This window comes from Zalophus californianus, chromosome 15 (genome assembly GCF_009762305.2).
Source record: "Zalophus californianus isolate mZalCal1 chromosome 15, mZalCal1.pri.v2, whole genome shotgun sequence".
NCBI classification, from domain to species: Eukaryota; Metazoa; Chordata; class Mammalia; order Carnivora; family Otariidae; genus Zalophus; species Zalophus californianus.
This window is the reverse complement of record NC_045609.1, coordinates 53,185,670-53,211,951: the sequence shown is the minus strand read 5'-3', so window position 1 is coordinate 53,211,951 and position 26,282 is coordinate 53,185,670. Positions and strand designations below refer to the sequence as shown.

Below are 26,282 nucleotides of genomic sequence, written 5' to 3'. Positions count from 1 at the left end.
CCTTCGGCTCAGGTCATGGTCCCAGGGTCCTGGGATCGAGCCCCACATCAGGCTCCCTGCTCAGTGGGAAGCCTGCTTCTCCCTCTCCCACTCCCCCTGCTTGTGTTCCCTCTCTCGCTGTCTCTCTCTCTGTCAAATAAATAAAATCTTTAAAAACAAAAAACAAAACCCAATCTTTTAATCTCCTGTGGCATGATCATAATATTTATGATGCCTCTAAGACACTTCATGTTTGTTCTAAACCATCAAAGACCATGTGTTCAGCATAATTTGCATTGTGTATATTTAATGATCTAGTCTGATGACTTCTTACAGTACTCAGTTATTGTAAAAGACAGCCTATGTAGAAAAGAAATGTTCTATAGATTTATGTTCCATAGAGATAGCTATATAAACCATCATGCTATGCAAAATTCTTATATATTCTTTTACATATTTTCTCTTTATTTTAAATCCAGAGAGATTCACATGCATTATATGTGGCAATGCTGTTAACTAGAGTTTGATTTCAGTATTTACAAGTTACATACTATGTTCTTGGACTGGTGTCAGGTATTGTGGATGACATGAATTATCTGAATCCTGTCCTTAGGAACTAACATATATGCAACAGAGCATTATATGAAATCAAGTACCAGATGTTGTGATGTGTTAGTTGTCATGAACAGCCAAGGAGGGGCAAGAATTTGTCCTAGAATGATTAAAAAAAAAAAAAAGTGATAGAGAAGGTCCTTGTAGCTCCACTTTGTAAGATAGATAGGATTTAGCTACAGAGAATGGGAATCAAAAATAAGGAAAGAAAAATGAGCAATAAGTGGGATTATTAAGCAGAACTTCCTGACTAGAGTGGAGGGCTTTTAGATCTTACTGGGAGATAAGGATGGATTGAATTTTTTTAGGATTAAAAAAAACCAATACATTTTTATTTACTAGATTCTACTTGGTTTAAGAAAGCATTTAAGATGTGTTTGTACATACTGCACTGCAAGAAACATAGATTAGAAGTAGGTGAGAAAGATGAGATAAAAGTAAAGTAAGAGTAGGGATGCAAAATGGAGTCCAGAATTAGACTAATACTGATGATGCTTATCATTACAGTGACAGTGTTCAGTATCGGTTTAGGGATGTGGATTCTGCTGCAGACAACGGGAGCCCTGAAGGACTAAGATCAGGGCAGTGGGACAATAAAAACATGTTTAGAAAGAGCAGGCAGGTGGATTGGAGAAAAGTGTGTCCCTGCCACAGTACAGTCTGGGGTTAGGGAAGCTGGTGAGAAGGCATGATAGTTATCTTGGATTAGCACAAGTCTAGGAAGGTAAAACTGTGAGAAACCTTTCAAAGGAAAATATGTCACAAGTGCTGACTGATAGGAGTAGAAGATATGAAGGAGAACAAGATCATTCTGAGCTGTTATGCTTAAAACATGTCTGCTTTTAGGCTTTTTTTTTTTTTTAATCTTTCTCTTTCCTTACATGGTTTTGCCCCAGCTAAAACTTCATGACACCCTGTTGCCCACACCATTCTTCGTAGAGGTCCCTATCCATTAAAAGGTTTGAGGAAGAAGGAAAGAAGATGGTTTCCCCTCCCCCCTTTCTTTTTTTGGTACTTCAGAGCCTCAAATTGCTGCTTTCTGAATTTTATAATTTGAAGTTCGAAAAGTCAAGGCTGCAGTGGCTTATTCTCATTCTTAAACTGTGGATAAGGATATTTCCACTTCTTGACTCTCTGTCCCCATAATATGCGGAGTGTTAGGCACTGAGGGGCTATTCAAATGAGAATGAGCAGCAGGCATGCAATTCAAAGTGCGGAAGTAGAACCAATATAAGGTCAGGCCCCGGGAATGAAAGAGAGCATCTTTTTATGCTATAGTGTTCCTTATAACAGCTGCTCTTCCTCTGTAGAATTCATAAAAGGCTTGTCTTACCTGTTTAACAATTTATGTTGACTCACTGTGGGTCGAACCCTAGCAGGTAGGCTGGAGAACAGAACAGTGTCTGTGCTTGTAATTTTTTTTTTACATTAAAACATACCCACATCTCTCATATTTATGTATATACACACATACATATGCATCCTCGTAGAGACTGAGTAGGGGACATCTTGAGTAGACCCTGTAATGGTGAAGTAATATTAATGATGTAAAAGTCAAAATTTCTCTGATTTTTGGAATACTGTTTGTCATTGGTCGCTCTTACTCTTGTTCTGTTAATATGAACTTGATTTGAGCATTCATTGGTGGTAGAGAGACTTAAGCATGCTAAAAGTCAAAGTAAAGCAGCCAAAGTTGCAAAATTGATTGTGGATCATCATACTGATAAATCAAGTAAATATGTTACTATTTAGATGCCACCACAGTGGGTTTTTGTCATCAGTGGATGGCTCCGAGTTGGGAAAGATTTTTATTCTGATGTTCTATAGTTAGTTTGCCATAGGATTTGCAATGTATCTGATGTCTTTATTTTTAAATTTTTTAAAGATTTTATTTTATTTATTTAGAGAACACAATTGGGGGCAGGGGCCGGGAGGGGGGAGAGAGAATCCCAAGCAGACTCAGCTCTGAGCTTGGAGCCCTACATGGGGCTCCATCTCACAACCCTGAGATCATGACCTAAGCCGAAATCAAGAGTCAGACACTCAACTGACTGAGCCACTGGGTGCCCCTGATGTCTTTATTAAAAAAAAAAAATCTTTGAATTTACTGATGTAGAGAACATTAAGAAAGTTGAAAGTAAATGGTTCAAACAAGTTTGGGTGGGATGACTATTTTGGGGTAAGTGAAATATGTGTTGCTTGAGATTAGTATGTGTTCAATGGTGAAAAGTTGAAAATTGAGTCATATATATGGTTTTCTGTTTAGTGATTTGGGGATAAGTTTAGCTTTTCATAAATATAACCTATTTAAGTAGCTATAATTCTAGAGTTTAAATGTGCCCATTGATTGGAATCAAAATGGCAGGGTGTAATTCACTCTACTGGGAGACTTGGTGGACTTCAGCTAACTTGCCACATTATACTCAGCTCTACACTAGGGGGTATATCCTGGCTGTTGGGCTTTAAAATGGTGTTCCACTGAGTCCTGAGACTAAAAGAAAAGTTGTAGAGATGGCCACATTTGTTTTGTGTCTCCCCTAAGACCCTACCCACTTCTGTTCTGCAGACCCAGCTAGGAGTTGGGTACCAAATCATGAAAACAAGAGTTCTATAATGTCTAAAAATTTAGATCATGGTCTAGCCTATTATAAGACTCAGAAACCTCAGTGAAACTGATATGCCTGTTTCTAACTTAAATGTTACGATCTTCTGTTCTGGCACAGCAGGAACCTTAGGGCCCACATGATTTGTTCTTTCACTCTTCCAAGATAAGGTAGATTGCTACAAATGTGGATTTTAATTTAGGTAATTTAAATCACTTAGGACAATTTATACATACATTTGACCTTTGAACAATACAAGGCTTAGGGACACCGATCCCCTGCACATTCAAAAACCCACATATAACTTTTGATTCCCTGAGAACTTAACTAATAGCCTACTGTTGACCAGAAGCCTTACTGATAATACCAACAATTGATTAACACCTGTTTTCCATGTTACATGTTTTATGTACTATATTCTTAGAATAAAGTAAGCTAGGGAAAAGAAAATTATTAAGAAAATCATAAGGGGGAGTACCTGGGTGGCTCAGTTGGTTAGAAGTCTGATCTTGATTTCAGCTCAGGTCATGTGGGATCAAGCCCCACCCTGGGTTCCACACTCAGCAGAGTCTGCTTGAAGATTCTCTCTCTCTCCCCCCTGGCCCCTGACTCATTTTCTCTCTCTCTTTCTTTCTCAAATAAATAAATAAATCTTAAAAAAAAAAACATAAGGAAGAGAAAATACATTTACAGTACTGTACTGCATTTATTGAAAAAAAATTCACATATAAGTGGACCCAGGCAGTTCAAACCTGTGCTGTTCGAGGGTCAACTGTAATTACTTTTTTCTAACTGTTCTTGTTCATTATTCATCCTCAACACAACTTACTGCATTTTACAAGGCTTATTCATTAACTTTGACAAAGCCAGACCACCAGGGAAACCTGTTGATCATACAAAGCTGGCTTTCCTAAACTTGCTGAACAAGCACCACCTTGACATTGGCTCGAGTGTCTTAGAAGAAGGGGAGGGGAGAATTAAAGTACTTGAATAAAGTTTTGGGGGCTGAGGTTAGTAATTGGGTGCTTTTAGGGCAGAAATTAATAAATGAAGTTCGGGCAGGGATTATTGGTTAAATTTGTAAACTGGTCTAGTTGGTGGGATAGTTAGTGGTCTTAACTTTGGAATATAACAATTCAAGCTCAGGGGCGCCTGGATGGCTCAGTCGTTAAGTGTCTGCCTTCAGCTTGGGTCATGATCCCAGGTTCCTGGGATCGAGCCCCACATCGGGCTCCCTGCTCCACGGGAAGCCTGCTTCTCCCTCTCCCACTCCCCCTGCTTGTGTTCCCTCTCTCGCTGTGTCTCTTTCTGTCAAATAAATAAATAAAAATCTTTATTAAAAAAAAATTCAACCTCAGTTTCTGTTAAACCTGTCTGTAGCCCAATAGAAATAGACTGCAAGGCACATAACAATAATTTTAAATTTTCTAGTAGCACATTTAAAAAGTAAAAAGAAATAGGTAAAATTAATTTTAATAATATATTGTGTTTAACCTGCTATATCCAGAATATCATTTCAACATGTGATAAATATAAAAATTATTAATTAGATATTTTTATTTTTTTCATACTAAGTCTTTGAAATTAGGGTGTATTTGATACCTACAATACATCTCATTTGTTCTAGCAATATTTCAATTACTCAATAGCCACATGTAGGTAGTAGCTACAATATTGGATAGTGAAGATATTTTAGAACAAATGGTCTGAATGAGCTGTTATTAAAACAATTTAATCTTATGTTCCATGTCATGATTTGGCACCGTTTATCTGTACTGGAAGTCCTAGTATAATTTTATAATCTGTGGTTTCTGTTTCATTTTACACTTTTATGCATAGATCTGTGGTCTTCCATTAGCATGCCATTATTAATAAAACATATGTAGAGATACACTATGTAATTTACAAGGAGTATACAATTGTATACTTGATAGACTATCTAGTAGACTAAGCCTTTGCTTCTAATAGGCAGAATGTTTCATCACATTTTCTTAAAGCTACTGAATTTTTGGAACAACAAATATTGCCCGGAAGTGGGTAAATATGTATAAGGTACCACCACTGTTTCTATTAATTTTATGTAGTGCTTGCTTTACAGTTGAGAAAAATGTTTTAAGTGTGTTCTCATTGTTTATCACTAAAGGTATTCCTAGTTTACTATCTTTGAGCTTACGGACTGAGCCACCCAGGAGCCCTTATGTTTACATTTTAAATGAAATTGTTTTTATATAGGATGGATGAGTTGTCAACAAAATCATAACATTTTTCAAGCAAAAGCATTTTTTTAAAAGATTTTATTTATTCATTTGAGATACAGAGCGAGAGAGAGAGAGCATGAGGAGGGGGAGAGACAGAGGGAGAGGGAGAAGCAGGCTCCTTGCTGAGCCAGGAGCCCGATGTGGGGCTTGATCCCAGGACCCTGGGATCATGACCTGAGCTGAAGGCAGACGCTTAACCATCTGGGCCACCCAGGCGCCCCGTGAAAAGTATTTTAAAAAGCACTGTATGTCCACTGAAGCTTTGTTCATACCTACGGTTTTTCTAAGTGGCTACAGATTGTTCAGGAATTTAGATATCACTCCTTAAAGTGTGTATGTGTGTATAATATTTTCCTTCCTTTCTTTGGTCTTCACAACTTTCCTATCTTCCATTATTTCAAAATAATCACTGCAGATTTTTCTTATGCCTTCTGTATATTCAGTTCCACTGAATGTGTGTAGTTGAATATAATTTATTTGCCACTTGTCTCTTTCACAGTTCCATAGTTTTCAGCCTGTAAATCATGTCTGACTTTTATGTTGGTTCATCATTATTTCATGAAAACAGAATTGAGGTTCATTCTGGACTTCTGTACCGTGGTATATAACCGCCTTACCTTCCTGCATGGTGATAGAGAAGACTGGTATTCATTTGCTTATTTTATTTAACACTTATTTGGTGCTTGCTTTATACTACATAGTGTAGTAAGTGCTTTACAAATACTATTGTCATAACATCCATGTGAGGTAGATATTGTAATCCACATTTTTATTGTTATTGTTATTCACATATGAGGAAACTGATTGACAGGGAGATTCAGTTCTACTGAAATTTGAGTGCCTATGCTGTGCTGCGATTTACTATCTTTTACCTAACTGCAGAGCCACAGAGCATTATAATTCTGGCTACCATGGGTCACCCAGTGAAGAGACTGATTATCTTGTATATACAGTTGTACAAATAGTGAGTTCTGTCTGCTTTTTCCTTTTTATATTTTCATAGATTTTCTCTCCTTTTTCCTTCCTCAAATTTCCTTTCCTTGAAATTCCTCTTTTTAGTCTTTGCTTTTGGAATATTGTATATACCACCCCTCTAAAATAATAAATAAATCTTTAAAAAAGGGGGGCGCCTGGGTGGCTCATTTGGTTAAGCATCGGACTCTTGGTTTTGAATCAGGTCATGATCTCAGGGTCACGAGATCGAGCCCTGCATCAGGCTCAGCAGGGATCTGCTTGAGGTTTTCTCTCTCCCTCTGCCCCTACCCCCCATGGGCACACACGTGTGCTCTCTCTCTCTCAAATAAATAAATAAATCTTTAGAATGTTGTGTGTACCCTATAGTTTCATTGAATGAGGGTAATCGTAACACCGCCAGTCAGCTTGCTTGTTTTTTCCTCTGCCTCCAGAAAGCATAAAATGTTCCAGTGATAATAGTGTCCATGGAAAGAGTAATGTGTGTGTATTTATACATAAACATGTAGTTATGTTTCTATATAAAAATTTTTTTACATTGGGGGCCATCTGGGTGTCTTGTTCAGTTAAGCGTCTGCCTGCAGCTCAGGTCATGATCTCAGGGTCCTGGGATGGAGTACTGTGTCAGGCTCCCTGCTCAGTGGGGAGCCTGCTTCTCCCTCTCCCTCTGCTGCTCCCCCTGCTTGTGCTCGCTCACTCACTGTCTGTCAAATAAATAAATAAAATCTTTAAAAAATTTCTTTTTACATTGGTATCTCACTTTTTAGGCCGTAAATGTTTCCACAACATTCTGGGAATAAAATTAATTTTGTAAATTGAATCAGTTTAAGAACCTCCAAATAGCTATACCTTAAAAGGAGATCCTACTTTAATTACTTTTTTCTTTCTTTTTTTTTTTTAAGGTTTATTTATTTTAGAGACTGCATGGGGGAGAAGCAGAGGGAGAGGGAGAGAGAATCTTAAGCAGACTCTGTGCTGAGCATGAACCCACCGCGGGGCTCCATCCCATGACCCTGAGATCATGACCTGAGCTGAAACCAAAAGTCCAACACTTAACTGAGCCACCCAGGCACCCCTTTAATTACTTTTCAGAAGCAAATTATTACTTCATGTTTTTCACTAAATTATTTCCCCAAAATAGAGTTTGATGCACAAATTTAAGTAAAACATTAAGTTTTTTTTTCAGTTCTTTAATAGGTCCGAATTCAACTTAATGAATAAGAAGCAATATATAAGAAGGTACATTTCTCTTTCATACCCCATCCCCCCCCACACACACCAGGTTGAATGGAAAAATAAAGGTTAGACAATAACACAAATGAGAATTATTAACTAGAAATGATTCTCAACCTAGAGGCAGAAGATCACAATGGTTTTATGGCTCTGAATTGCCTGGGTTTGACTCCTGTCTCACATACTTTCTGTGTGATATCTTTGTGCCTCAGTTTTCTCATTTGTAAAATGGAATGATAATAGTATTTACTTCCATAGACTATTGTAGGGAGGAAATGAGATAAAACATGTAAAGTGCTTAGAACAGTACCAGGCACATAACTAGTATTGATCAGTTCTGCTATTATTTAATTCCAAGAGTTTTTGATAGCCCTGTTGTTGGTTTAATAGGAGGAAGTTTCTGGGATATGTCAGAGTGAGATAGGGCATGCTAAACAAGGCTCAAAAGAACACCTTAATGAGATTCATATGAGCAAGGGTGTGTGTGAAAATGCTTAATGAGATGTAAAGGACTCTATAAATAAAAGGTAATAGGAAGAAATGAGATTATTTATAGCCTTAGTATGCTGGAGAGTGAATGTTTGCAGATCTAGCTCAATAGATAATGGTAATATTCCCCTCTAGATCCCCAAAGTTGAATACCAGGAAAAAGATTTAAGGCCTCACACACATACAAAAGTCTTTCAAATAAAGTTGGATTCTTTTGTGGTAGAATATTATTCTGAAATTGTGCCTATTTACATATAAGTTAACCTGATACTGTCCTGTAGAAAGGATTTGCTAAACTACATCCTTAATGTTAATGTATTCACAAAAAAGCTTATCTATTTGTAACCTGTATCTAGCCTATGTATCCTTCGGAGAATCTCTTCTTGGGTCCTTCCAAATTTCTTGAGGAAGTTGGGCCCAGATGTCTGTGCAAGTCACTGTGCCTCTGGCCTTCCTTTTCTGGAAGTCTTTTTGATCCCTCCGTCATTTGTGCTCCCATAAGTCCAAGCACAAAGCTCTGTCATTGCATTTACCTCATTATATAGTAATTATCTGTAAACTAGACAGCTGGCTTCTGTGGACAGAGACTATACCTCACTTAACTTTTTAATCTTTAATGCCCGGCATCTTAAAATTCCCAACAAATCTAAGTGGAATAAATGAAGAAATAGTAAAACAGCCCTCAGCACCCATGGCAAAATTTTGTTAGCACTAACATTTGAAAATAATAAAGAAAGCTGTTCTTCGGGATGCCTGAGTGGCTCAGTTCGTTAAGCACCTGCCTTTGGCTCAGGTCGTGATCTCTGGGTCCTGGGATCAAGCACTGCTTTGGGCTCCCTACTCAGTGGGGAAATCTGCTTCTCCCTCACCCTCTGCCCTTCCCCCCACCCATGCGTGCGTGCATTTTCTCTCTCCCTCTTGAATGAATAAATCTTTAAAGCTGTTTTTTTTTTTTTTTAAGTAATCTCCACCCAACATGGGGCTTGAACTCACAACCCTAAGACAAGAGTCACATACTCCACCAACTGAGCCAGCCAGGCACTCCAAGAAGGCTGTTCTTCCAAAAAGTATTCGGTGTTGTGGACATTTTGAAAATTGTAACTGAATTTCTCATAATCTAAGTTATTGCATTTTACGTTATGATCTCTGAAGTACCTTAAAGTAGCATTACTAAATACAGGCTTTAAAGTACATTTTTTTTAATCTTCCACATACCAAATATTTTAATAAATGTAGATGATTTGCATTTTAGATGCTTTAATATGTTTATCTTTTTTTATTGGAATGGTTGATACACTTCTTTTTTTCCCTCAAGATCCATTTATTTATCCTAGAGAGAGAGAGTGCGCGCGTTGTGTGAGTGTGTGCCTGTGTGCAAGTCGGGGAGGGACGGAGGGAGAGAATCCTAAAGCAGACCCCCCGCTGAGCTCGGAGCCCAATAGGGGCTCATGACCCATGAGATCGGGACCTGAGCTGAAACCAAGAGCTGGATGCTTAACCAACTGAGCCACCCAGGTGCCCCTTTAATATGTTCATCTTAAATATGGTAATATTTAAATTGAAGATTAGCTTAAGGTTTATAAATGTTCTTTTCTACATACCAAATAATTTGTGTGAAGATAGCCTTCTTCAAGAGTACGATCTATATTAAGAACTAAATTTAATATTTAGTTTCCTCATCTGTAAAATAGAGATTGTAATATCTACCTTATAGCACAGTTGTAAAGATTAAAGATGTAAAGATTGAATAATGTAATCTAAGTACTCAGCACAGGTTCTGACATGTATTAATCATTATATGGTAACTATGACAATAAATTCTATAAGGCTTGTTATGAAAAACAGTATCCACATCCATTTCTCTCTCCCCAGAGGCAGACTGATAGAGGCAGATTGATGTTTTTATAAACCTGCATTATCTTATATCAGAGATGGGTTGGGCATAAAGGGGGCTAGGGAGTAAGCCCTGCTCAAATTCAGAAATAATGAAGCTTTAAAAATGGTTAAGACGGTTTGCGCTTCTGACCAAACTATCCAATTATATTTGTTTTGTTACTTAATCTGTTTTTATTACTGGCCTCATCTGGAACCAGAATTGTATAATAAACTTGAGATTTGGGCTTTTGGTTTATTTTCCTTTCTCCTTCCATTGGAAGAGAAGGGTTCGAAAACTGAGAAAAACTAATGTGCTTCTCTTCTTCTGGTCCCAGTCCATCAACTTGGAGTGAAATTTTTTGGTACTTACCAGGTTCCCTGCTTAAAAATAAACATTCATATACATTGGTGACCTCTTCACTGGTGGCCAGGGAGTGACAGTGAAGAATTATAGTCCATAGCTCTTAATCTGTGTATACACTGGGCATGGCATCACCTTGGTTTCTGAAAGGGGGAAGAAACCTTAGAGCTGCTATAACAGACACATGAAAAGATGCTCAACATCACTCATCATCAGGGAAACACAAATCAAAACCACGATGGCATAATACCTCATACCTGTCAGAATAGCTAAAATCAACAACACAAGAAACAGCAGGTGTTGGTGAGGATGTGGAGAAAGGGGAACCCTCTCTCACTGTTGGTGGGAATGCAAACTGGTGCAGCCAGTGGAAAACAGTATAGAGGTTCCTCAAAAAGTTAAAAGTAGAACTACCCTATAATCTAGCAATTGCACTACTAGGTATTTACCCAAAGGATACAAAAGTACAGATTTGAAGGGAGTACATGCACTCCAATGTTTATAGCAGCATTATCAATAATAGCCAAACTGTGGAAAGAGCCCAAATGTCTATTGACTGATGAATAGATAAAGAAGATGTGGGGTGTGTGTGTGTGTGTGTGTGTGTGTGTGTGTGTAAAATATTACAATGGTATATTACTCAGCCTTCAAAAAGAATGAAATCTTGGGGTGCCTGGGAGGCTCAGTTGGTTAAGTGACTGCCTTCGGCTCAGGTCGTGATCCCGGGGTCCTGGGATGGAGCCCCGCATCGGGCTCCCTGCTCCTTGGGGAGTCTGCTTCTCCCTCTCCCTCTACCTGCCGCTCCCCCTGCTTGTGCTCTGTCTCTGTCAAATAAATAAATAAATAAAATCTTTAAAAAAGAATGAAATCTTGCCATTTGCACCAACATGGATGGAGCTAGAGTATATTCTAAGTGAAGTCAGTCAGAGAAAGACAAATACCATAGGATTTCACTCCTATGTGGAATTTAAGACACAAAATAGATGAACATATGGGAGGAAAATAAAAGAGAGGGAAACAAACCATAGGAGATTTTTTTTTAAGTAGGCTTCATGCTCAATGTGGAGTCCAGTGTGGGGCTTGAACTCATGACCCTGAGATAAAGACCTGAGCTGAGGTCAAGAGTCAGATGCTTAACCAACTAAGCAACCCAGGTGCCCCAAACCATGAGAGACTTTTTAACAATAGAGAACAAACTGAGAGTTGATGGGAGGGGGATGGACTAGATGGATAATGGGTATTAAGGAGGGCACTTGTTATGATGAGCGGTAGGTATTGTATGTAAGTGATGAACCACTGAATTCTACTCCTGAAACTAATTGCACTGTATGTTAACTAACTAGATTTTTTTTTTTTTTTGAGCAATGGTGAAGTTTATTGAATGATAGAGTACAGTGCTTCCAAAGAGGGAGGGGACCTGAGACGGTTGCCCAACTAACAAGAACTTAAATAAAAAGCTGAAAAGAAAAAAAAAAAAGATCCTTAGCTGCTAGATCAAATTGGCACAGTTTTGCTTTATGGCTTTCATTGTCACAGGACTTTTTTTTTTTTTTTTAAGAGGAGAGGGTAAGGGAGGGGGAGAGGGAGAGGGAAAGAGAGTGAGAATCTTAAGCAGGCTCTCTGCCCAGCGTGGAGCCCAAAGCAGGGCTTGATTTCACAACCCTGAGATCATGAGCCAAAATTAAGAGTCAGACACTTAACCAACTGAGCCACCCGGTGCCCCAGGACTATTTGCGTAAAAGCAGTTGTGTTTTGCTGCTCAGTTTTTAAATACAAGGATCATAGAGGATAACAGGGGGCCACAGCAGAAGCGTTCACGTCGCGGCCCCTGTCAGATTCCGGTGAATCTGCGAATTCTGCTGTGTAACTCCTCATTTATCCATTCAAGTTAAACAACAATTGAAATGAACAGGAGCAGGGCTGATTTTGGTGTTTATGTATATAGGTATCTTTTATGGTCTAGTAATAGTTCTAGATAGAAGCTGGAGCATATCCTTTTTAAAAATGTGCCCTGGTTACAAATGGAATGAGCTGGGTCTCAGAAGGACACAGCACATCACTCTAAGACTGGAATCTCTGGAATAAAAAAAAAAAAAACTCCTTAGAAACAATGGGAGACATGAGAACATGCTGTTTGTGGGTAATATGATTAATAACTGCTGGTAGGTCTCTGCAGGAGTGTTAAAGGCATCTTAGAAATGTAAATGACACATTGTGACTCTGGATGGAATTAGTTATTTGGTAGGTTTGCCTTTTGAGGTTTATTACTATCTGGTTTAGGTTTTATTACCTGAGTCCTGTTGTGGCTTTTGAATGGAACAGCTATAGTCAAGACTTTACCTTCCTTCAGTCATAGCTGAAGAAAGTTTTTAGACCTTATGTCCTAGACCTAAAATAGACAATTTGCAGGTAGTATCATAGTTCCTGTTAAAACATTAGAAAAACTTAAAAAAAATGAATACCTTTGTTAAGTTACAATTAACATACCATAAAGTTCCTTCACCTTTTAAAATTTTATTTAAATGCTGTGGTTTTTAGTATATTTACAGAACTGTGTGTCAGTAGTCACTATCTATTCTAAAACATTTTTGTCACCCAAAAAAGAAACCCCATAATGCACCAGCAGTTAATTTCAGTTTCCCTCTTGACTACCCCAGCCCTAGGCAATAACCAATCTACTTTCTGTCTCTTTGGCTAATTTACCTATTGTGGGTGTTTCAGGTAATTGGAATTATACAACATGTGATCCTTCGTGACTGGCTTCTCATAGTGTTTTCAAAGCTATTCATGTTATAGCACATATCAAAACTTCATTTCTTTTTTATTGCTGAATAATATTCCATTATGTGGATGTACCACAATTTGTTTATCCATTTACCAGTTGATGGGCATTTGGGTAGTTTCCGGTTTGGGGAAATTATGAGTAAAGTTGTTATAAACATTTGGTAACAGGTTTTTGTATGGACATATGCTTTTATTTATCTTGGGTAAATACTTAGGAGTTAGGATTTCTAGGTTGTATGGTTTAGGGTATATTTAACTTTTTAAGTAACTCCCAAATTGTTTTTCCAAAGTTGGCTGTACCATCTTGCATTCCCACCAGTAATTTATGAGAGTTCTAGTTGTTCTGTGTCCTTATCAACATTTGGAATTGTCAGGGGTTTTCTTTGTTTGCTTTTTAGTCATTCTAATAGGTATGCGGTTCTTCGTTAGTTTTAAATGAAAATCATGTAGTATGAAACCATCAGAAGGATGATTTAAGTGCAAAAAAAAGCATTTACTGAATGCCTATGATGTGCTAGGCCCTCTGCTAGGTGATGGGAATATGAATAAGACACATCTCTGCTCCCATAGAATTTGCAATTTATTGATGACGGTAGAAATGAAGTAGTAACAATATACTGAGTTAATGCTAATTATTTGGAGCGAAAATATTGGGGTGGGGAAGGAGAGTTGCAACTATACCTAGAATTGGTCAGTTTTGTGGAAGGATTTTGACATTTATGATCAATAAAAAGATAACAATATGAAGAGGTACATGTACTTTTGCCTAATGTTCTAAGGTAGGTTTTGGTTGCAAAGGTCAAGCCTCCCCCTACATTATCATGCCTAGTAAACGAATGGGTAATAAGCTGCTTGGGATGCTATTCTTTTCTTTTTTGTTGTTATGTTAATCACCATATATTACATCATTAGTTTTTGATTTGGGATGCTATTCTGCTTGCTAACTACCTAGTGATTTGGGGTAACACCAGTTAGTCACATATGCCCAATAATCAAGGAAGGGGGTAACTCTAATTTTTGTAGTTTCTTGAAGCCTGCTCTTTTGACCATTATATTTATTTTTCTCCCTTTCTGTATCCTTCCTAGGTCTAGCTTTCTGCCTTTTACCTAACACACTGCTAAACTGTTCTCCTGCTCCATTTTTAAGTGCATATTACTTAACTCTGAACTGTTTACCATAGTCAGAAGTAGCAATAGGCATTTGTACTTTCTGTCCAGTTCACCTCTTTACCCTTCGCCCAGCTAGATTTGGCCTTAATATGTAATAATTTCAAGTGAATAAGGTGATTCCAAAAGCCATGTTTCTCAACGTCTGATAAACTGGGCTTCTTATCTGGTCTGGGTGGCAAACCAGTGAGCAGAGCTGTGAAGGAAGATTGGGATGGCCAGGAGCTAGAAGAGGCTAGGTGAAAATTGTCGGTTGTCATGCTTATCTGATTGTTGAGTAAAACGATCCTATTGCCTTTTTTTTTTTTAACTTCTCAAGAACCTTGGTTAGTTTGGTTTGCTGTTAACAGCAAGAAAAAATATAATCTGATGAGGAAAAAAAGGTTAAAGTAACTGGAATTAGTCAACCTCAAGAAGAAAAAGATGAAGAAGTCATAATTTCTTTGTATACCCTAATTGTATCCCAGGCTGTATTGAGGGTTCTTGAGAATTTTTTGTATGGAAGACTGCATTGAACAATAATCTTAAAGGATGTTAAAATTTGCAGCAGGTGCTGATCAGTTATTTCTTTTCTGAGAATATAGAAGGGAGAAAGGTTTCAGCTTTGTAAGGACTTTAAGTTAAATATAAGGAGCATTAGCTGCTTGCTGTTGACTGACAAGGAGAATCTACAGTCATGTTTTCCAGAGGGCTACAAACGTAATAGTCTCATTTGGGATGGCTAAAATGGACCACAGACTGAAGGACTTGATACTTACTGAAGACGGGATGAAAATCTTCATTTGAACAGTTATTTTTTTTCCTTTCTCTCACGTGACAGGTTTTCCTTTATTTGGGAAAGATTTTAATCTTAGGGCAAATGTATGTCAAGCTGCTCAATTCTATAGTAAAGTTCAATTTGATATAGGAACCTCAGTTTTTGATAGGTTCTGACAAATAATGACAATAATTGATTTAGAACTATAAATTCCTGGACTTCTATTTTGTGATACGTAGAAATTTTGTGTTACAACTCCTCTAATTGTTTGCTGCCCCCATCAAGTATTCGTTATTACATGTCCTGTCTATTCTTTATGGTACCCTTAAGCAGATTCTGTGCTTGAAATCACAACATCTTGAACTTTTGGATGTATTGGCTCTTTGGTTTTTACTCAGAACTGATAAGTTCTATAGATTCTTATGTTTCACTATTAGTAGAGTCTTTCATAGAAACTGGGGATCAAAAAATCATTGTGCTAAAGTAGACCAAGCATGGAAGAGATGCAGTTAAAGGGCCAGAACAGAAATTTTGATTAAACTGGGGGATGGAAAAGAAATCTCAAAATCAGAAGTTATTTTATAGAATGTATATGGAAGTGACTACTTGATTCTTTTAACATAGTCACTATGCACTTACTTTGTAGGAGGGATGTGTATATGGTTGGGTGGGGGAAAGACAAGAACATACCTATTAAAAGGGACCTATCTCAGAAGCACATATTGGTCAAAGAAAGCAAATTGCAGAACAGTATGCATACTTCTGTGTTTAAGGGAAGAAATAACATAAAACATTTTTCTATGGGTACATATATCTATGAATGTATTTTTAAACATCTGAAAGAATACATGCCAAATGTATATAGTGGTCTGAAGAGCGTAAGAAGGCAGGATTGGAGACTTTTGCTTTTTCTGTAATAGTCTGTTTATGTGTGTTCGGGAAGAATGGATTTATGTGTTAGTTATATGATTAAATATTCACTTAAAATAAGTAAAGCATGTTAATTACCACTAAACAGTGTTTATAGTTTAGATAGGGAGCTGAGATAGTTTCAAATAATGTAAACTCATTAGAAAATAAGAGCGGTAGGGGCGCCTGGGTGGCTCAGTCCGTTAAGTGTCTGACTCTTGATTTGGGCTCAGGTCGTGATCTTGGGGTCATGGGATTGAGCCCCGTGTTGGGCTCTGTGCTGGGTGTGGAGCCTGATTGAGATTCTCTCTCTCCCTCTGCCCCTTCCCCCCCAATACAAAAAATTTAGAAAATAAGAACAGTAGAGTGGAAATTTAGAAATGGCTAGTTTTGTGAGTTAATCCTCTGTTAAGTGTTGAATGCATTTAACTTTGAAATGTTATTATCCATACATATGTTGAAACCATATGATAAATGTAAAAACCTTCCTTCAGGAATTCCTCCTGTTTTTCTATATTATTTCACAACACCAGTTATCCTTGCCTATTCAAAGATCTACCCACCTTTTGATTTTTGATTCTGTCTGTGCCTCTGTTTTTGCTAGCCAAGTCCCCATTGTTTATGGGACACAAAGCAACTGATCAGTGTAGAAGCTTTGGAACATTACTGGCATAGACTTTTCAAAGTCACAGACCTGGGTTCACATCCAGATTTCTGCCTAGCTTTGTGACTTTGAGCTGTTACATAACCTTTGTGAGCCTCAGTTTTCTCTTCTGTGAGATGGAGATAATGCTGACCCTGTAGGGTTGTGAAGATTGAGATCATGGCTACAAAGCATTTAGCCCAGTTTCTACCATATAATAAACACCATGGTTAATTTTATCATTTGGTTCTGGAGCTGCTTTTTTCCCAGATGTTGTTGGACCCTTAGAGCCTTCTATCTTGTATCTCTAGGAAAGGGTATGTCTGGGGATAAGCCAGAAACAGTAGAAAAGGGGCCTAGATTTCTCTCCCAAGAAAAGGGCAGGTGAATGGGATAGGGCTGGTGGAGGTGGCCCGTGGCAATACTAGAGGGTAGATAAGCTACTTCTTGAGTTTAACTGTCATTCGAATAAGAGTAAGTGACTAAAGGCAAGTGAGGATTAATTAGGTTGCCTATGGGGCAGGGTGGTGGTCAAAGAAGCCCCTCTCTGAATGTGGTAGGATTAGGTTGAGGGAGTGTTTGTGAAAAGGATTTAAGGTAGAGGGAGTAGGAGGAAGTCAGGGAGGCAGTAGAGTGAGACTCCTTAAGAGCACAGCCTGGATTTGAGTGGATTGGAGCCTTGGCTCTGTTGCTTACTGCCCTGTAATATTGAGCCAGTTACTTAATCTCTCCTAGATTTAATTGCTTAATTTATAAAATAGAGTTGTGAGGGAATGCATTTAGCATGCTTAGAATAGTGGCAAGCACATATTAAATACCTGATAAATTTACTAATATTAAGTCAAGCTGAGGGAAGAAAATAAGCAGGGCTAGTGAACTGTACAATGGAGTGGGCTCCTTCTATGTACAACTGATAGCACTTGTCATTGGTTATCTTCAAAGAAAGAGTCAATAATGGGATGCATTATTTATAAATGTTCTAATACTTCTTGGTGTGTTTGCTTGTTAAAAACAAATGAAAAAAAGATGTTTTCCTTATTTTCTGTATATTGAGAACCAAATCTTATTAAAAAAAAAAAACTTAGAGAAGAGGTTAGTTGCCACTTCTAACTTTTGTTGTTGAATGATAAATTATGGTCTCATTTTCTCTATGTATGATTTCTGCTTGAATTTCACTACAAATTTTGTAGTTTTTCTGTCCTTTTTCTGTTTCTTGCAGGCTTCCTGGTTAATCAGTTATTTTTAGCAACGTTTATTTATAAAACAAACAGGATGAATAGTACGCTGCAAATATGAATCAGTGAGGCATAGATGAATTTTAATGAGAAAATAAGTCTCTGCATTGACATTTGTTCAGTTAAGAAGCCTGTGCAAATTTTGTCCTGCATTTCACCTGTCATCTTTTCATCTGTTGAGCACTAGTGAACCTCTGGGTTTTTAAATATATCCCAGTACTCTAAGGTGGCATCATAGAAGTTTCTTTGTGTTCTCCCTAATATTCCAGTAGCCACCCCTGTACAGATGCCTTGTTGTACATTCTGTCATTTAGTACTAAAAATAGCCATACGGAAAATTATCATCATTTTATAGATGAACCAAGGTTTAGAAACTTGTTCAGAGTGACATGCCAGCAACTGGCAGAGCCAGAATTTGAAAATCAGGTGGCTGATTTCAGAGTATGTACTTATAAGTGCCAGACCACCAATTGCTTTTCTACCCCACAGTCAAAAGACTGTAAAGCTGACCCTTGGCAAAGTAGCCAGGCTTGTTTCTTTCTGCTGCTATGCTTCTAGTCCCTCCCTCACTTAACCATCTCATTTTACTGATCAGGTACAGGTGTAAAGGCTTAACTTGAAGAATCATCCAGTCTAGTGGCTGTCAAATCTAGCCAGTCAAAAGAGCCGCCTGGGACACTTATTTCTTTTAAAATTGTGACTAAGTTGGTTTTAGCTGGAGCCCAGGAACTTGCATTTTAACCATTCTACATGTGATTTTGACGATCTGACAGGTTTGAGTACCGCTTCAGATGCATGAGTCCCCACCCAAACACCCCCTCCAATTTTCCTGACAGGTAGTCATCTAATAATCCAATATTATCTTCTGATGGGGACTCAACTACCATCTTGCCAGGAAGGTCATTTTTGGTAGTTAGATGCAATGCTGTGCTTCTGTAGAGCTTTCATTTACTAACTATCCTGTATGGACTAGATCAATTTCTTCAGGCTTGTGTCTATACTCCTTATAGGTATTGGCTTTGGGGTTAGACCCAGGCTGGAAACTTCTCTGAACCTCACCTTCCTCATGTGTGAAATGAGTATGTTGTTATCTACCTTGAAGGATTATATCAAGAACTAAATGAAAAAAATAAACTGTCCTGAATGGAAAGATTCTTGAGTGCCTTCAAACAGCCATTTCTTATAGTCCCTTCACCTTCAGTCTTTTTTGAGACAGTCCCATGCCTGCAGAGCTCTAGTTAGAAGTGTGGAGATATACACACACACACTAGAAGGCGTGCACACACAGACACACACACACTAGAAGGCTCCTAGTGGAGACACACACACACACACACACACACACACACACACACACGAAGGCTCCTAGTGGAGACACACACACACACACACACACACACACACACTAGAAGGCTCCTAGTGGAGACACACACACACACACACACACACTCTAGAAGGCTCCCATCCATTCCAGGATTGTCAGTGCCAGAAATAGGTTGTCATTTTGACTTCTCATCTGTATACTTCTTTTTTTTTTTTTTTTTACCTGTGGCTTTTCTTCTGGACAAAAAATATGATACCTCTTATAGAGACAGATAAGCCCACATTTCTGGAAATTCAGTTTTACTCCTTAAGTAATTGGGGTTTCCACTGATAACTTGAACCCAGCACAAAACAAATGATCTGCAGGAAGACCTTAAAGGTAAAAGAAAAGTCCTTCTTCAATTATATAGAGACCAAAATGGAGAACCAAAGAAAATATTCCAAGTCTCTTTCTTATCCAACAGTAGAAAATAATTGATGAGTGTTTAAAAAATGGGGAGGGAGCCTGGATGGTTCAGTCGGTTAAGTGTCCAACTCTTGATTTCGGCTCAGGTCATGATCTCAGGGTCCTGAGAAGGAGCCCCATTTGGGCTCCCAGCCCAGCGTGGAGTCTACTTGGGATTCTTTCCCCCTCCCTACCACTCTGTTCCTCCCCCCAACTCATGCTCTCTCTCAAATAAATAAATAAAATCTTTTTAAAAAAGGAAAGAAAAAAATGGGGTGGAGGTAGCAAGTGAGGGGGGCAGTGGCAGTAAACTAAGAAATGTTGAATGCTTGCTCTTTGGCAAACACAATGTGAGTAAAATAATTAATTTCAACCTAATCTTCACAGGTAAGATCCCATTTTACCAATGAGAATACTGAAGACCATTGAGGATAACTAAGACAGGCCTCATACCTGGTCAGATTCAGGAGACCTGGGACTTTTCAGAATGTGATTTTTAAAAAATTATAATACATACATGTTCTTTAAGAAATAGATGTCTTAGTTTCCATTGTACTGTACATATTCCCTGTCAAAACACCTGTCATTCTCTTATTTTAATTGGTTATGTCTCTCTCCTACTAGTTACTTGTACATAGGGACTGGGTTTCAACATTCATCTCCGAATCACTAGGGCCTAGTACAGGAGTTGACCCTTGACTTGTGCATTAAAGGTTTGTAAAAATGGAATTTCTGTCTCTGGCATTTGAAAACATCTGCACTCTCCACCCCTACTCCTCATCTCTGAGTTAGAAAAAAAGTGGGGGTGCCCGGGTGGCTCAGTTGTTAAGCGTCTGCAGGGTCCTGGGATCGAGCCCCACATCGGGCTCCCTGCTCAGCGGGAAGCCTGCTCCTCCCTCTCCCACTCCCCCTGCTTGTGTTCCCTCTCTCACTGTCTCTCTCTGTCAAAAAATAAATAAAATCTTAAAAGAAAAAAGTATAGAGTTGTAAGGGATATTAGAAATACTCTAGTTCAGTCCTCTCGTTTGTATAAAGGGAAGAATTTCAGGCACAAACTGGAGAGGTAGATCATGATGGTACCCCAGAGTCCCCAGTTGTTAGTAGTTATTCTAGCACTCTTGCCTCCTGGTGCTCAGTTCTTCTTAGGATCTGCATCTATACATACTGCTTTCATTTATTCAATAACCCTCTGATTCTTCCTTTATGCTCAGTGCTGCAGAAATACCACTTTCCTTTCTGCTTCCCTGAATAGATGCACAGTCATACTTTCCAGAAACCAGAAGAAAAACAGCTTCCCAAGAGTTAAGACTTAAGCTAGAAAATGGTCACTGAAGTTGAGCTTTTTACCTGTTATATTCCATTTTGCTTATCCAGACAGTTACTTATTATTGTTGTTCTTTGGAGATGATAAGTGATCATTTGCAGGGCTGGGTAGACTGTCCAGGACCCTGAAAATAATCTCTCACTGCTATAGTTTGATTTGGTGTGGTTGTTGAAATGTGTGTTTTGCTTTTCTTTTTTAAAGATTTATTTATTTATTTGAGAGAGAGAGCCCACGTGAGTGTGCAAGGGGCATGGGAGGGCAAGAGGGAGGGTGAATCTCAAGCAGACTCTGCACTGAGCCCGGAGCCCCACACAGAGCTCGATCTCAAGACCCTGAGATCATGACCTGAACCAAAATCAAGAGTCCGATACAACCGACAAAGCCACCCAGGCGCCCCTGTTTTGCTTTTCTTAAACAAAAGCAAACTAAATCTGTAATGTGATTTATTCTGTAATGTTAAGCCATGAGTTGTGCCTCCCTTTAGCTCAGACTAGTAAAAATAATTTGTACATGATAGTCTTCCATGGGCTCAAGTGAAATGTGGTGGAACGATGATTTTTCTTCACTTAGTTTGTGTTAGCGCTCTATTTTCAAAATGTTTTTGACTCTAGCATCATGAAAACACTATCTTGGGTTAAAGTTTTTTCATGTGAGTGCTTTTCAAAAGTTATTTTTAGTAGTACTTTGAACACATTTTAAGTTTTATAGAGTATGTCTAATGTATGGAACTTATCTGTATTAAATATTAAAGATACCCAATAAAATTAGATTGTAATTACAGTCACCTTTTGATTTTTCAGGAAAATGATTCTGTTCGTAGACTTGAGAGTTCTTAATTAGGGACTTCCTCTAGATAAAAAATTCTCTGTTCATTTGCATAGAATGTTTATTTGACAGCGGAGGCTGGGGTGGAGGGCTCAGGGCAAAGTCAGTTGACTTGACTCTTTCCTTTGAATTTACTTTCTTAAGTTCTTTGAGAGAAAGTCTGAAGTAGTGGGACATATACATTAAAGAACATTGGGGAAAAGGATGCAATTAATTATAGAAACTTGTATTAAGCTTAATGTTGCCAATCACTGTTCTTATGAAAAGAATGTGTGTTATTAGAACTATCTGGAACTTTGATTCATGTCATCAATCCATGGCAAGAAGCAAACTATATAGTACTAATTTTATGAAGTAATTTTATGTATTGTCTTGTTCTGTGTTTTTATTTTTAGGACCGGAGTAGGCCCTATGACACTTTTAACTTGCATTCGTTGGAGAACTCCTTAATGGATATGATAAGGACTGATCATGAGCCTCTGAAAGGTAAACACTACCCTCCCAGTGGCCCACCAATGAGTTTCGCTGATATAATGTGGAGGAATCATTTTGCAGGTTAGGAATATTCATATGTCCATTCCTTGCTTGGTGTTTTAAACAAAAATCAGCTTTTTAATGTGATTTTTTTTCTTTTTTTTTCCATTTGTTTTTGTTTGCTTCTGTAAAGCATTGTGGAATGTATTTAAAGTTGTTTTTTTTTTTTTTTAACCTGGGTTCAGCTACCTACAATAATCAAGGTTGATTGCTTTAATCATAATGTCTGGCAGAAGCATGTGTTGGGTAGCATGAGACCAGAAGTCAAGTTTTCTGGGCTTGGTGCATTTGGAATCCTTAGCTGAACCTGGATGATTCATTTAAGTCAAAGTATACTGCAAGGAAATGTTAGATTTCGTAAACCAGTCTCCAAAGACTACTTCAGAAAACTTCATAGAAAAAAAGTTCCATTTTATTAAAATATAATTACTTTCCTTGTATAGGAAGTATCACTCCACAGACTTAAGAGCAGCCAGTGATTTTTCACATTCTCTAAGGCTAAAACAGAAAATGTCTTAAAATGTGTAAATGTTTTGGGTTAAATATAAGGCAGAAAGTCCCAAGGTCAGCAGTGTTAGGACTTCCTATTTTTAGAGCCCATGTAAATTCAGGTTAGTGGTTGATGTTACATTCCTAATTACAGATAGTTCTTTTTATGTGTTATAGGACTTTCAGGGGCCCTGTGATATTTTAAAATACCATAGTGGAAATTTCCTGTGGAAATATCCACTTAGGTTTAGAGCCTAAATATCTGAAAACTGAAGAGTTGGCCACAAGGATGCCCATCTTGTTTGAACCCTTATGTTCTCTGGAGCTGTGAGGAATTTGATCCCCTCTGGTTCTCTCCAGGCTTTTATATAGGGTGTGACTGACTATGAACACCTGATAGTCATTTCCTCAAGCCACCTCAGAAATCCATTTCGTCATTTTCTTGTTACACTCATGATTTTCTGCTGCTCTCCTCAATTTTCCAGGGAAAAGAAAGTAGTTAACTAGCTATGAAGAAAATAAAGGATTTGAAAAAAGCTGTATTTTAAGGCCGTCTGAAGTAGAAAAAAAAAATCTCTCATTTACTCATTGTTATATTTAGTCACCGTTACCACGTCAGTTGTAAGATTAGGTATATGATAATTTAGAGCATATTTCACTTAGAAGTGAGAATGGTGTTAAAAAAAAAAACTATTCACAGACTGTTTCGTGTTTTTAGTATTTCTAAGGCTGCATTTGTCTTCCTTTTCTACCACAAACAGCTATAAGCCTCTCCTAATTATTCTAAAATATTCAGCCCTTGTTCTTTATGCATACCTGTTTTATCTTAGTCTGTATTCTTTTCTTCTAGCAATAAAAGATTATGAAAGGATCTTACATTATAGTTTGTAAATAATTTTCCAGAATTTTGTGAATTTCCAGAATTTTGTGGCAAAGTGTAAAGAGGGTACTTCACTATGGGGTAAATACCTTATTCCATTTTTAGTAGCCCCTTTTTTAATGCATGTCCAACTACCTCTGCATATATTTCTCTGCCACACTTGTAAATGTGAGGTTTCATCTGTAAAAGTCTTTTGCATTGTACTTATAATATGTCCTAATAAGTTGGAAGGCGCATAATATGTACTTTTTTACAGCCTTAATATGCTTGCAACTTCTCTGTTCATCATACTACCCACCTTGATTTCCTATGAATGAACTGCTTCCCATGGTCAATTACATCACCATGTCGTTGTCCTCTGGGTAGAGTGCTGGAGCTTCCTGCTTCCCTTTTCCAGCTGGGAGACTTTTAGATCTGGCTTATGGCACCATGTATTTGATCCTTATTACTTCTAATAACATAATTATGCTGGCATTTTAAAGGAAATATTTTAAGTAATTTTTGACTTTAAAAGTGGAGAAAATATAACAAAAATGTAGCAAAAAAATAAACGTGATAGTGTATCCTTATTTTTGTATATTTTATATAATAAACATCCTTGTTTTTATCTGATCTTTATAATTTATTAATAGGCCTTAGCTTTGGACTGTTAGATTGTTTCTAGATTTTTCCCCACAATAGGTGATGCTGCCATGGATGAGTTCTTGCACTTAGCTTTTCCTTAAGGTAAATTCATAGAGAAGATCTCTGGGTCAAAAGATGTAGACATATAGGTGAATAGAGCTTAAGAGAAAGGTAGTAAGCTAGGGGACGTGCCATGTGGCTTCCCTATGAGTCTGTCCAAAAACACTTCCTTCCACTCCATCCTGTTTTTCCTCCTACCTTTAATATCTTCTTCTCCCAGTTGACCATGGGAACACTTTTTTGAGTGTTTCTTCAAAACTCAAGTTACAGAATCATAGGTTTTTTGTATGCTTGTTTTGTTTTTTTTCCTGGAGCTTGATTTTCTTTAGGGAAAAAAAAACTTTCTTAGTGTGGGAATTTCAAATAGTACGTTACAAAAACGAAAAGGAAAGTGAAAAAACAATCTGAGACTTACTACCTAGAGATAGCAAAGATTATTATTTTTATTAACATCTTTCCAGGCATTTTTATATTCTCTTAGTAGGAGATTAAATTTCAACTCACCCTGACTTTGCAGTCATTCAAACCTGGGTTTCGATCCTGGCTCTGCCTGTAGTTGACTGTTGATCTAGATAAATCAGTTAGCCTCTTCAAAGCCTTAGTTTCCTCATCATTGAAATAAAGCACCCACTTCATGGAGTGGCTGCAAAGGTCAGATAAAGTTCCTGAGGCGAGAAACTGCTCAGATGTTATTTATTTAGTTAGTTAGTTTTGACTGGCAGCGGTAGCGGTGTGCTACTGCTTGGCCTGGGTAATAAATTAAACCTTATATTCCTACAATATTTACTTCCTTCTAGCTAGACTGTAGCTAAATGTCAAAAACTTTCAAATTCAAGTTGTCAAAATTTTGTATTTGCCATAGATAAGTAGTGATTATTGAAAGATAAACATTTTGTGATTATAAAAAATTACCTGAAGGAGAAAGGAAAATAATCCTAAGTTATGTTGGCTTCCAAAATTGTGTATCTAAATCATGTAAAGAAAATATAATAGGATATCACATTCATGAAAAGTAAAGTACTTCATGATGTATTTAAAATGAACTTGATAAAATATGTTCACAGCAATATTTCATCTTAGAAATGTATGCAATGAGGGGCACCTGGGTGGTTCAGTTGGTTAAGTGTCCGATTCTTGGTTTCAACTCAGGTCATGATCTCATGGTCGTGGGATCGAGCCCTACATCTGGCTCTGAGCTCAGTGTGGAGTCTGCTTCAGATTCTCTCTCCCTCTCCCACTCTCTCTTTCTCTCTCTCTCTCTCTCTCAAATAAAACCTAAAAAAAAAAAAATGTATGCAATGAGAAATCCCTTTATTCAACTGTTTTCTTGAATCAAGGGGAAAAAATGCTTAGTGGGAGAAATGACAGAATAGGAAGTTCAGAAAGTAATAAGACTTCTGTTTTAGTGAACTTTTTTTTTTTTTAAAGATTTTATTTATTTATTTATTTGACAGAGAGAGAGACAGCGAGAGAGGGAACACAAGCAGGGAGAGCGGGAGAGGGAGAAGGCTTCCCGCTGAGCAGGGAGCCCGATGCGGGGCTCGATCCTAAGACCCTGAAACCATGACCTGAGCTGAAGGCAGCCGCTTAATGACTGAGCCACCCAGGTGCCCCAGAACTTTATTTTTTCAAAGATTTTATTTATTTGAGAGAGAGAGAAGGAGCAGGGGGGAGGAGCAGAGGGAGAAAGAGAGAGAGAAGCAGACTCCCTGCTGAGGAGGGAGCCCGATGTGTGCCTCGATCCCAGGATCTGGAGATCATGACCTGAGCGGAAGGCAGCCACTTAACCGAGTGAGCCACCCAGGTACCTCTAGTAAAGAACTTTAACAGTTTTTCAATCACATTTATACTTACACTCAGTAAAACCAAGTCAGCCTTGAAGATGTTTGTAGGAAATATTA

At 37.9% G+C, this 26,282-nt stretch overlaps 1 protein-coding gene across 14 annotated transcripts in view; it reads left to right on the top strand.

Moving 5' to 3' along the window:
• The window catches only part of CPEB3 (cytoplasmic polyadenylation element binding protein 3), a 186,615-nt gene that overhangs the window by 48,713 nt on the left and 111,620 nt on the right, over positions 1–26,282 (top strand). For 11 of the 14 annotated variants that reach the window (XR_003520390.2, XM_027596641.2, XM_027596639.2 and 8 more), the window contains one exon: positions 22,190–22,349. Coding sequence is in view for 13 of the 14 variants with exons in the window: in XM_027596641.2 (XP_027452442.1) it covers positions 22,190–22,349 (160 nt within the window). In the remaining variant the exon portion in view is untranslated. The remainder of the gene's footprint in view (positions 1–22,189; positions 22,350–26,282) is intronic. The other 3 variants (XM_027596646.2, XM_027596645.2, XM_027596647.2) reach the window with 1 other exon arrangement.